The following is a 13,577-nucleotide window of genomic DNA, read 5'->3' on the forward strand; positions in this document are numbered from 1 at the left end:
ATCGATACATGAGTTGTTTCTTGAGTCCTATAGAGACACTGTCCCAGCACCACCCCTACCCCTTGATTCCCTTGGTCATTGCTGAACACACTGGCTCCCAGTGTGATTTCCCTCCCAACAGCCAGCACTTCAATCAAAGGCCTGCCCTAAGGCTACCTGAGCAAGGACAGCCAGAAGTGCCTCGGAATTTACGTCATCTGGATGCAGCCCTTAACCAGAGACGGATGAGTGTGAGTCTCCTCTAGCTTCCTCTGAAGTGTGATCTGCATTGTCTCCAGAACGTCACTGCAGGGCTGAGCCAGAGTTATCCTCGGTGGGTCGTGTTTGATGTTGTACATTCGCTGGGCTTCCTGTCTCATTTCCTCATTCTCCTACAGAGCTTTCCTAGAATTCCTTCTTAATGAATCACTTTCCTGTGAATAATCATCTCAGGGTCTGCTTTTAAGGGAGTCAGACTAAGAGAGTTTTGCTTGCAGTTTTTCAGAAGACAGATGTAGAAACATTTTTGAAAAGTCATCTTCCTGGGCAGGCAACGGTGGCTCAGTGGCCAAGTTCTCATCTGCCATGCGGGAGACCCGGGTTCACTTCCTGGTGCCTGCCCATGCAAAAAAAAACAAGCCACCTTCCTATTTCACTCTTTCTTCACCGCTCTGAAGAGTTGGTGCTGCCTGGGAGACTAACATTTCACTCCTCCTCACTGTCCCCCAATGCTGTTTGTTACCTGACAGAAACAGACAACAGATCACACAGCATCTAGATACCCTACAGGTGCAGTGGGGATTTTACACCATGGCTATCTGCGCTAAAGCCTGGTCTCTGGGGGAAACCAGGCCTAAAAGGGGGATACAATTTACTAGCAGATCATGTATAAAAGTACTTCTCTGAGGTCTATAAGACTATCTGAAGTCAAAAATGATAGAAGGTTGGGACCAGAAACGTTCATAATTTTAGACACTTACAGAATCTAATATAAACTGAGTACCCAATAGATTCGAGAGTTCAAAATGGCAAGAAATACTAATTGCATAAATGAAAAGACAGTTTCCCACACATTAGCAAAAATTTGTTAGTATCGGATTTTATTTTTTAAAGGTATAATTTACAATCTAACAAGTCAGTTAGGAAAATGGCTTTGGTTACCCCAAGAGGACACACTTTATGCCCATTCTCCTGGCTGATTGAACTCCCAAAGGCATGTGATCTTGCCTAAGGGCTCATTTCTAAGAGGTGGTCATATCCACAGTATTGAACAGTAACCTATATATGCATGGGCCATTCAAATTATAAAAAGGTTCTGGTCAGTAAGAATTCTTTAATTTTGAAATATATGATCAGAGAGAAAATATTTACCAGAAGCCATTCAGCCAAAGTGCAACTTAACTGACCATGTCGTCTGCCCAGTAGAGCTACCTCTGAATAGAACGCAGATGAACATCAGAGCTGGAGAAAGGACCAATTCCTTTCTAAGTCCATGAAAGCTTATATTACCAGCTATTTTTTTTAATAAAGTGAAAAATAAGGCAAGATCACTTTTGATATGCCCTTTTCTCCCATATTTATTCAACAGCTATATTGATTTTTAACAAATATTCTTTAACAGAGAACACGTTTTTTTATCTTTTCTTTCTGACATGTATATACCTTTTCTTTTTACAAAAATGTGTCAAGTATATTGACTTCATGATAAATGATCCCTAAAGACCATGCGTATATCAATCTAAATAAAATGAAAACAGTATTTGAACTACAGACAAATATTAAAGTATAAATGTGGATAAGTTCCATGTTCTAAATCATGGTGAATAAAATTGAGAGGTTTGTTATAACTTAAAACTTCATTTTAGACCTGATATAATGTCTAGTCGACTTAATAGTAAATTGCGGTTTGTGTGAGAGAGGGATTCATAACAAATGCGTCGCTAAAAAACAAACCCCAGAAGTTTAAAAATAGTGTTGAATGTGTCTCTGGCTTAACAAATCAGTGGGCATACATGACAGGTAGTAACAATTACTGTAAACTTTCCCAATGGAAGCTTGTTAGAGAATATTTTCTTATTTAAAATCCAAAGGCTCTAGCAGTACTAAATATGGCCAATCTAATTTGCTGGAACATAATTCAGTAGCTATAAAAGAACCAGTTTATAATTGTTAAAGAAAAATCACAGAAACGATTATATTGATTTTGTGATTGAATTATTACCAGAAAACAAGTTAGGGCTATGTTACAATTCACGTCATGAATAAGAAAAAGTGAAAACAAAGAGGTTCCCTCCATCATGCTCTCTGCTTTCCAAAATAAAGAAGAGATAATGCAAATGTATGTATAGACACTGCCCAAGTGATCTCATATTGGTCTTTTGTTGAGTGTGAAATATTATTTTTTTGGAATCTGCGTTATAGCAAGATATCCAGTCCTCTAAGTCTCCTTTACTGGGGAGTGCTGAATGTCAGGTTTCCAGGAGGAAAGGCCTGTAACAGTCTTCAAAACATGAACACAACTGGCTTCCTTGTTGCTTCTCCAGTTGAGGTGCTAACTCGCATCTTGGAAGTACCCAATTTAACAGCTCTGAGTAGTCTTCCTTTTCTGATGCCTTGAATAGTAAAGTACTTGGCAGTTCAAATTTTTTGAAATACCTAAGTGGGCTGCCAGCATGGCTTAGTTTCCAAAACCAGAAAGCAAGTTCTCTTACCTATCTCAGAGGTAAGTATTATAAAGTATATCTTAAAGAATCTTTCTGGTGGCTTTGAAACATGGCTATGACTATCGTAGAACAATACTTTAAAAGGAGATCATTTTCTGCGAATTTGTCAACTGAATTCCCTGCATGTTGTTTATTCCTTAATTAGAAATTTGAGCTCAACCACACGTTTGGGACCTCTACCACAGCCGTCCACCCTGCACCCATAATCCTCGTCCCACCACATCATCTCTTTCATCTCTCACTTGGGTCCCTGTAGTATAGATATAACTGGTCTCCTCGGTTCCACTCTTGGGCTGGCTGACCTATTCTCCATAGTGCAGGCAAAGGGTAATTTTGAACAGTGGAAACAAGACCATGCTAATTCTCTACTTTAAAAATTCTCTAGGGCAGGCCACAATGACTCAAAAAACAGAGTTCTCGCCAGCCATGCTGGAGACCCAGGTTCGAGTCCCGGTGCCTGCCCATGCAAAAAACAAAAACAAACAAACAAAAAAGTCTCTGATGTGTTTATTATTGCCCAATATCTTTAACGTGGTCTACATGACCTGGTCCCTGCCTTCCCCATCTACTTCCTCTCCTACCACCATTCCCAGGCACTCTCTGCTCTCTCTCTAAGCACACTGGCATTCTTGTAGCTTCTTGGAGCCAGACTGCCTGGGCTCAAATCAAGGCTCTGTCATTTACTAGCTGTGTGACTCTGAACAGTGTTCTCTGCTCTGCCTCAATTTTGTCATCTGTTAGAGTAAACTACATCTAAAGTGCTTAAAATAGTGCCAGCCACATAATAAATTCTCAATAAGTGTTGCATATTATTGCCTATGCAATGCCCCCTCTTAGCTTTGAGGCCTTTATGTACACATACAGTTTCTGTTTTGAATATTCCTGTACACTCACTCCCCCCACACGCCCTATTTGCTCAGCATAAATATCTCTTCTTTCAGAAAATCTTCTGTGACCTTCCCTACCCCAATCCACCTCCTGCCCCACCAGTTAAAACAGGCACCCCTTGGAAACACCTTCTTAACACCCTACAGTTCTTTTGCTTTATGTCACCCTAATTGCTACTGAATAATTGATCTCGCGATGATTTATATGTTACTGATTATAAGATTAAGTCACTGAGATCTTTCAAAAAGAGATAAGGAGGGTGAAGGGCATCTTTAGTGAAATCTGGCAGTAGAAATTAAAGACCAGTGATTTGAGGTCAGGAACAAACTTCTCCCTACCCCAACCCAGTGTTAAAAAAGTTGAAAGAAGGGGCAATAAAAATTGGGCATGGGTGAAATCGGAACAATGCTCAGGCACCAGGAATACACTATATTGTCTTATTTGGAAAGGATCCATCCTAGGAGGGGACTGAGCTGGGTAGCCTGAGGCTGGGTTGAAGTCTCAAGCGGTGAACCCACATTCAGGGTCTTGCTTCAGAGGCCAGAGGTCCTGAGACCCTGATTCTGTTCCCTGCAGTTAGGAGAGTTGACAACCCAGAAATGTACACAGAAGTAACCACTTGGTTATAAAGAAATGAATACAATATTACAACTTTCATACGAGTTGTAAGTTATACAGGTGTGATAAGTTTTTTTTGTTTTTTAAAAATTTTTTTATTAATTTTTAAATTTAAAAAAAATTATAAGAAAGAAACACAAACATTCTTAATATATGATCATTCTGTTCTACATGTATAATCAGTAATTCACAATATCATCACATAGTTGCATATTCATCATCATGATCATTTCTTAGAACATTTGCATGTGATAAGTTTTTAAGTCATTGGCTATGCTGCGTATGCTTTCTCAGATTTTACATTTCAAATGTTTAAAAAAATCTGACAAATTAGACAAGATGACCTATTGGATTTGCAATTTTAATCGAAATGCTTCTCTAAAAGCTTCATTCAGCGGGCATACTTAAATGTCTAGAAAAATCTTATTCTGGAAATTTAAATGTTTGATGTTTAACATTCTGAAAATATCCCCCACTTTGATATGCCACATTTATGAGTTCAAATTTGTTGGATTCATAAAACAATATGGGGAGATTTTTTAAAACTTAGATTTATAAATCTGCTTCTTTAATTTTGTAGATGCTTGTATTTTGAAATGAAATATTGAATTTAAGAAAATTTTAAGTAGTGGTGTTTTGAAAAAAAAAATGATTAAATTGAGATGTTTCTTATAAATAATAAACCCAAGAGAATTTGATTAGGTTTCTGAATGCTATTTACATAGTCAGGAGAATTTAATCTAAAGTTTGTAAATAAACCCTCATCAATTAAAACTAGAAAGACTGGGGCTGAAAAGGCACACTGCCTTCCTCCACCCTTCTGAAAGGCCAGTTCCACTCTCATGTGTATCCCCTTGTAAGTGCTTTTGTGTTTACGCTTCTGATGACTAACTCTGTAACTCTAAACACCTCTAGTTATTAACTTAGACAATATTTATTTTGTCCCAGTAGAGAGGGAGATTTAGCTCACTTATTTTACTTCATGTTCCATTTTCCCCTTAACAATCAACACTTACAAAATAAAATTATTAGATGTTCTAGAGGTTATAACTATACCTTTAAATAATGTACTCATACTGCCATTTCTTTTTTCACAGATTTCAGTCTCACTACTCTCCTAGTGGGAAAATGAGGATATCCAATGAAGTGCTGGTAAATGCGGAATAGACTCTCAGGGGGAAAAAAATGTAGCCTATTTGTATTCAATGCTCTTATCCTGACAAATTTCAAGCCATTAGCAGAATGTTGTGGGCCTGGAGTTGGGAAAAGAGTCAACTCCAGCACACCACTGAGTCAGTACCCTTACTCTTTCTTCCACTTTATCTTCCCCTTATACCTCCTTTCTCTGTCAACTAGTTTTTTCCTATTACAATGTCACAATTGTTTACAGTTACAGTCTATTCTGCCACCATCACACGATTTACATGTTTGCCATTGATTAATTATAAAAGTCAAAGCCAATAAATAACATTTATGAAATCGTACAACATACCTAACATTGGCCAAGAAGTGCATTGGAGTTAGAGTTCCCTCTCTAATGTTCTCCTGAACATTTAAACAGCATTTGAGCTATTCAAATAAAAATCTCTATAACATCAGGGTCAAATTGTTAACTTCTTTTCTTACAGTCTATCAATGCCATTAACATCATTCTACTGACTTCAAATTTTTGGATCACAATTTTTACATTGTTTTTGGATCTCAGTTTGGATCCAGATTATATTTGGATCACAATTTGTACAGCCAAAAACCTTTTCTTTTGGCTTTCCTGATTTTCTTTTTTGTTGTGGACCCAAATGGGAGGCTTTAATTAAATCCTCAAATTTCTCCATCCTCCCAATCACAGTGTCCACTGGATAGAATGTCTCTTTTTCCTCGAGATCGTAGTATCTTAGCCCTAAGCCATTCTGCTCCTAGAGGTACTGGCAGCAGCATGAGACTACTGGATAGCTGTCAGCCTGCTCCTCCTTTCAGGCTCTCTTGGGGTGGATGTACAGTTTTCTACGTCCTATGTCCCATGTTTTCTTTTTTTGTCTTTATATTCCCTATTCCCTTTCTCTCTCTCTTACAATCCTTCAACTCCATTTGGAGACAGGCTTAAGGACCTTTCTAAGAAGTACTGTGCTGTAACACGTTCTGTGGCTGCACCTCTGAAAATGTTTTACTATGCTTTCATACTCGTTTAGTTTAAATGAGTACAGAATTCCAGGTTGAGAATATTTTTTCTTCACTATTTTGGGGGCATTGCTCCATTTTCTGCTTGCAGCTAGGGTCGCTGTGAAGAATTCTGATGCCAGGGCAACACCTGCACTCTTGTGTGGTGGTTTGAAACCGTGATGTATCCCAGGGAAGCCATGCCCTCTTAATCCTAATCCAATCTTGTGGGGGCAAGCCAATTATTTGGGCTGGGACTTTCTGTTTGATTACTGCCATGGAGTTGTGACCCTGCCCATTCAAGGTAGGCCTTAGTTACTTTACTGGAATCCTCAAAGAACCAATGCAGATGCAGATGTTTGGAGATGCCTGGAGAACTGACACATAGAATGGAGAAATGAAACCAAGACACAGATGTTTGGAGAACAGCTAAGAGCTGAAATCCAGAGCTTGCCCCAGAGAAGCTAAGTGACGGCCCAGAGAAGCTCAGAGAGGAAGCCACTGCAACCAGGAGCTGAAAGCAACAAACCTGGGAGCAAAGGGCCAACCAACATCGCCATGTGCTTTCCCTTGTGACAGAAACCCTGGATGTGATTGGCCTGTCTTGAGTGAGCGTATACGCTTGTTGATGTCTGAATTTGGACATTTTCATGGCCTTAGAACTGTAAATTTTTAACTTAGTAAATCCCCTTTATAAAAGTCAATCCAGTTCTTATATTTGCATTCTGGCAGCATTAGCAAACACCTTGTTTTCTGAAATTTCAATAGAATATATTTTATTTTAGAATGTTTATTCTTTTGTCTTCTGTTTCAGCTGTGAACTCAGGGGGGACTTTTAATCAGAATGCTTGTACCCTTTATTCTGTTATTTCTGTGATATACTCCACCCCTCAAATTTCTGTTTCTTTTTCAGGGACTCCAATTAGTTGGAGGCTATACTTTCCATATTGGTCTTCTTGCTCATATTTTCTAGCTCTATGTGTTTCTGCCCATTTTTTTTGAGAATTACATTCATTTCTAATTTCTAATTGGCCTATTAATTATTCGGCAACTAATATTTAATCTTCCAGAGCTCTTTTTCTAAATTTTCATTTTGTCTTTTTCTGAAACATTCTGTTCCTGTTGAATGCATATCATTGTTCATTTGATCTCTGAATAGATTACGTAAATTTCTTATCTGCTTCCTCAACTATTTTTCTTTTAGTGTCAGGTTTTTTTGTTTGTCACAGAAGGTTTTGCCTTTAATATTTCAAGATTTTTTTCATGTGTTTTGTGATCTTTGTCCATTCATATTTAAGAAAGAAGAACTAAATTTGATTATTCTTGGTGGCTAGTATGTAGTCCCTCTACTTTTGAGAAGGGAGGTGTATTTTTCTCTGCTGAATGGGAAGTCTGCCTGGGATCTCTGAACAGTATGAGGGTAGGTTGGCAGGCTCCAGCCTACCCATCTTGTAAGTACAGTAATGAGGAATGGTTGCATCCCAATCAAATGGATACCCTTAGTGTTCCTCTGCCCTTTGATTTAATTTCTTTAGACATTTTGTTAGAAATAAATCCTCTGGATTTTTATCTGGGCTGACTGACAGACTACTAAGAGTTCTGTGCAAAGGATGGGTGGTTATGAGAAGAAAGTGTGTATGGGGGTAAATGGCCAGTTGGCACAATTGTCCTGAGTCTAGGCTTTAAGTTAATGGCCCTATTTTCTGCCTCATTTCACATTCTTGTTCTGTACTTTTTTATGCTGACACCAAGCCCAAAGCCTGTGCAAGAATAAGGAAGATCAACTCTTGCCTCCATTACAAGGCCACTTACTATTATGTTTCATTACAATAATTTCCCTTCTGCTTTTCTTCTTCCAGAATTCTAGGTCGCATATGAAGCCTCCCTAGATTTTTTTTTCACCTGTATGGGTTCATTTCTTTTAGTACCTCAATGATATCTTGGAAGAACAGGACATCAATGCACGCATTCTGCCCGCCATTTTGAACCTGGAGACCACTCAGCTATGTATGAATCCTTTTGTTCCCACAAAGGCACTGTGGCCTTATACTAACACTCATCAATCATACACCCAAGACGAGGATTTAAGGCAAATGACATTGTTCACAAAATTGCTGCTTTTCTCTTGAAATTCATTCTAAAGCCTTACCCAAGATCAGAAGGTGGCTGGGAAGGATTAGCACCTGAGTCCAACAGAAAACGTTTCTGTGTGATATTCCTCCTATTTTTTACATTAAGCACAGGATACCCCATTTGTGTTGTCCAGGTGTTCATGACTTCCTTCACAGGTAAATTGCTTGCCTATCATTTATACAACACAGAGATTAGTTAACTAACAAATAAGGGGGGAAAAGTTATAGTAATCAGACAAGGAAATAATCGGCGAAGCATTGGTAAATCAGACAATGAAATATTTGGAGTCATTCTTTCATACCTCTTCCAGTGCTTCCCAAAAGTCTGATGTTTTTGCATTCTTGAATTTGTATTTTTCCAAATAAATCTGCATGTAAAAGATAATAAGTATTTTTAAATTGCTTTTCTCAGAATTCCACAACATGAGCAGAACCCCTGCTCAGAACCCCTGCTCATATTTTATTCTAAGATAGAATATTGCAGGTCTACAATATGAAAATCATATGATGAAATCATATGATGAAAATCATATGATAAACCATAAGTAAAATACTTTGTAAACTATAAAAACACTGCACAAATACTAATTTATTTGTAAGGTATAGTGGATATGTTTTCTGATCAATGTGGTATGTTTATTCTTTTGGTATAGTCTAATCAGATTAGTCTGAAAGGAAAGAGACGGAGTTTAATTCTTTTGGGAAAGGCAATAGAAGATACTTAAGGGCAATCAGCAAGCAGTCAAAAGTCCATAAATAGGGCGGGCCGCGGTGGCTCAGCGGGCAAAGTGCTTGCCTGCTATGCCGGAGGACCTCGGTTCGATTCCCGGCCCCAGCCCATGTAACAAATACGGAGAAACAGAATACAATAAAACAAGAAAATGTTTAAAGATGTTTCCCTTTCTTCCTTCCTTCCTTCCTTCTCTCTGTCTTTCTTTAAAAAAAAAAAAAAAAAAGTCCATAAATAATTTTGATCCATTGACTATGAAGACAGATCATAATTCTATGATCCTCATTAGTGGCATGAGTATGTTCACCACTGGCTACATTCTCTACCTTAATTTATGATGGTATTTTCCTTAGAAACAAGATGGCCCCATCACACACAAGTGACTGGGGTGAAATGCAAAGATGAATTTCATGAAGTTGGCTCTAAATCTGAGGTCAGAAAACTTTTTCTGTAAAAAGCTAGATAATAAATATGATAGGCTTTGAGAACCATATAATCCCTATCACAACCAATCAACTCTGCCTGTGTGGCATGAAGGCTGCCATAGACAACGCATAAGTGAATGTGTGTGGCTGTCTTCCCCCACCACCCCAAAATTATTTATCAGCATTAAATTTAACTTTCATCACCACTGTCACATGTCACAAAATATTGCTCTTCTTTTGAATATTTTCAACCATTTAAAAAAGTAAAAACCATTTTTAGTTGTGGAACTTTCAAAAATGGGTGGCGAGCCAGATTTGGTCCACAGGCAGTAGTGTGGGGGCCCCTCCTCCAAGGAAATGAATATACAACCTTTTAAATGATGATGGTGGCAGTGGATTATTGTGGAAATTTTTCCCTTTAAAGTAGAATTTTCACTCTTCAAATATTTTTAAAATACAAACTTTTGAAATAGAAGGCTCATCTTTTGGCAATTCTGGTCACAAAACCTCTCCCTCTGTAAGAGTTTTCAGATATAGTGTGATAAAGTTCCAGAGAAAATTCCCAGTCTTTTCCTAATTTCATAACTGGCCACTGTAGGATGTTTCTTCAGGGAACCTGCCAGAGTTCTTACCGTATCACTCTGTTACACTCTAGAATCATCCCATTTAAAACACAGAATTAAGAAAAAAATAGAAATAGAACCTTCTTAATAAGTATTCAGACTCAAAGAAAATAATCAATAATTAAATTTGCATGTAGCATTTTCACTTTGAGTTGCTATAATTTTAAGTAGGTGCAGAACCTAAGTCACCCTATCTTCTAAACTCCTCTTCTTTCAAGGAATAGAGAGAGAAAAACAGTGTCTCTTGGATACTGGAGCAGGAGATACTGCTCCAGAAGCGTAGAAGACTCTTGACTAATTCACTGCTAAGCACTACCACCAGAGGGCAGGCAAAGGAAGGGAGAAGAATGGAAATGCAACAACTCTCCATCAATGGCAGCTATTCATTCCAGTGTTTCACACGAATCATTCATTCTACCTTAATAAAATAACTGGCCACTTGGAACTGTAATAATTATAACCTCAGCTAATTGTCAGAGACAATTTCTATTGAACGATGTCCTTTTTTCTGCTTTTTCTTTTTAATTGTCATTTGTTTATTTATTTATTTATTTATTTATTCATTCATTCATTCATTCATTCATTCATTTAGCATGGGCAGGCACCAGGAATTGAACCTGGGTCTCCGGCATGGCAGGTGAGAACTCTGCCTGCTGAACCACCGTGGCCCGCCCTGTCTTTTATTTTCGAATGATGTCTTCTTTAAATTTATTTAGAGGAGCGTATTTGTATACTCACAAAGTCTTGAGTTTACATTCTTGGAACAGGAAGGGATCTTAAATATTATATAATACACCTCCTGCACTTTGAGGGTGAAGAAAATGGATGTGCCTTAGATTACCGCAAGGTAATCTAGAATTTAGGAATTCTGAATCCTGGACCAGTGTGTGTGGTTTCTATCATTGTTGTTATTGTGTTTTTTCATTCCCTCACAATGAGGGAAGAGATATCCAATTTTGAGTTGAAAGCTGATGGAAGAATTACAAGATATTTTAATGTACATACAAGCACAGGCACAGAGCTTTCCCCTTTGCACCTTATATCCACACAGAATATTTTATTAATGGACAAGGGAGTAAAATACTAATGCTATCTAAATATTTCCTAAATCTTGATCTTATTTTTTATTTTATAGTCCCCTTAGTGTGAGGTAGAAGGTGGTCATTTTCTTTTGGGGCTCTGGTACAACAGAGGAAATAGATGCCACATGAGAGCCAGGTAAAGAACAGTTGACATCACCGAATTGGTGCTAGAGAGACCAACAGGAATGACCCGCAGACATTGCCCTGGGAAACCATGCCCAAAAGAAGTCCTGGGGAAAGGAGCAGCATGGTGCTCTAACCTTCTCGGGGAACTGGGTGCCATCAGCACTGCTCTGCCTGATGACCTGGGATATCACGGTAGGTATATTGGAAGTGAAGCAAAAGAGCAGAAAGACAATTCAATTTCTAGGCCAGAAGGTGGCTGACCATCATCAGGCAAGCTAGTGGTAGGGACGTATTGCATCGATTGACTCAGATAACATAAGAACCTGGGAGAATTGGTTAAAAGTCTGCTACAGGAACAAAAACAAAACTAAAGCACCCACTGGGAGTAATCAGCTTTAGTGGGATGTGTGAAATGCCGTAGAATGTTTATTGTTACTACTGTTTCAGAAAGGAAGCAAACCCTCTTAATTCATTGACTATATCATAATAGGAAGATTTACAGTAACCATTTGCAAATCAATGAAGGAAGAGTCTTATACTCACTGTAAGGAAAGAACATTATAGATAGATTTATATTTTTATATCATGTTAATAGAATCAGAAATAACTAAGCCATGTGTTTAATTAAACCTCTCCATGAGACTTCCACTAAATGGCAATTATAGATACAAGTATAGACGCTTAATTGGGTATGAAATCGCATTTTTAGCTTTTGTTATACTAACTATCCCAAGTAAGGAGAGCAAAGGTAGACAGGGAATTGTCCTCAATTAATCACATATCTTAATATGTGTCAACCGCATATCGGTGTGGTTCTCTTTCAATACCAAAAGTAACAAATCTAAAAGTAACAAATCTTACCTGGCATCCTTTTTGAAAATTTTCTGGTGTTATCCAGTCTTCAAGCATTCGCAGAATGGAAGCTCCCTAAGATGGAAAAAACTAAAGAATTAAACTAATAAAGGACATGTAAGAACAAATATTAATGATCACTGTTTTCATTAGTATTTTATGATCATATTTGTGAGATTATTTCTTCAGAATGATTCTGCTAAATTACATAGTTGTAGCTCTATGATGTTAGGAAAGAGACATGACTTGGCATACCCCCTTTATCTTATACTTCTAAAGGCCACATCCCCGAATCTAGACTTCTAAAATAACGTAAAGGTAAAGAAAAACTGCTAAAATAGCCATCACTTTTAATGTCTTGAGGTTCAAATAATTATTGCATTTCACCAAATGAACCAGCAGATGGGGCTTTCTCAATGAAAGAGAAACTCCTAGAAAGGGAGTCTTAGAAAAATCACACTCTGTGATGAATAAGGAAATAATGTAGTTCCCAGGTAAAATTCTGGCTACTTATATACATATATTATATATCTAATTATATATATTATATTAATATACTGAATATATTTCAATAAGTCAAAAATTTTATTTAGTAGAGTGAAGTAGATAGTTGAGGAATTATCTGGTCAAATAGTTTATTATAAATAGATATGCAATTTAGGCACAAAATTTTTCCTTCAAGAGTGGTTTATATCATTTGTTTTCCTCTTATTTGAAGAATCTGATGAATACCTCTTCTCTCTACTTTCTTTTCATGTATATGATTAGTATTAAAATGTACTCTTTTAAAACTTTTTTATCAGTTTTCAAGTAGCTGAACAGAAAACTTTGCTTCCCACTTAAGGTAGTAATTTTTACTGTGATTTATTACGCATTCTAAATTATTTTTGTATCTAGTAGAAAGCTAAAGACTTAGAAACATTTATTTATTTCTGACCTAATATCTTAAACCCATGGACTCAGGGAGAAAGTCTAGGACTCAGGGAGAAAGTGATTCAGCAAATGGAAACTTCTCCTATATGGATTATCAGAATATGCTCTAATGGATTTAGAAATTGTCATTTTAACAGGAAGATAAAAAGAATTATTAAGAATGTGAAAGAAAAATGAATAAAGGAAGTCTGAGAAGAGGCAATGGGAACAATATGAGAAGGAAAGCCAAAAAATGTGATTCTATAAATTTCAAAACCTATTATAGGTTTTGAAAAACGCTCAAGTCCATTTTTTCTAGTATTCATTTTAATA

At 37.3% G+C, this 13,577-nt stretch overlaps 1 protein-coding gene across 1 annotated transcript in view; it reads right to left on the minus strand.

The window, feature by feature from the left end:
- Nucleotides 1-13,577, minus strand: part of ENPEP (glutamyl aminopeptidase) — a 111,188-nt gene that overhangs the window by 60,399 nt on the left and 37,212 nt on the right. Inside the window, exons 8-10 of the mRNA XM_077142544.1 lie at nucleotides 12,342-12,407; nucleotides 8,797-8,862; nucleotides 8,512-8,663 (exon numbers count right to left, since the gene is read on the minus strand). Coding sequence (XP_076998659.1) covers nucleotides 8,512-8,663; nucleotides 8,797-8,862; nucleotides 12,342-12,407 — 284 coding nt within the window. The remainder of the gene's footprint in view (nucleotides 1-8,511; nucleotides 8,664-8,796; nucleotides 8,863-12,341; nucleotides 12,408-13,577) is intronic.

The sequence above is a fragment of the Tamandua tetradactyla genome, chromosome 24 (assembly GCF_023851605.1).
Source record: "Tamandua tetradactyla isolate mTamTet1 chromosome 24, mTamTet1.pri, whole genome shotgun sequence".
Classification (NCBI taxonomy): domain Eukaryota; kingdom Metazoa; phylum Chordata; class Mammalia; order Pilosa; family Myrmecophagidae; genus Tamandua; species Tamandua tetradactyla.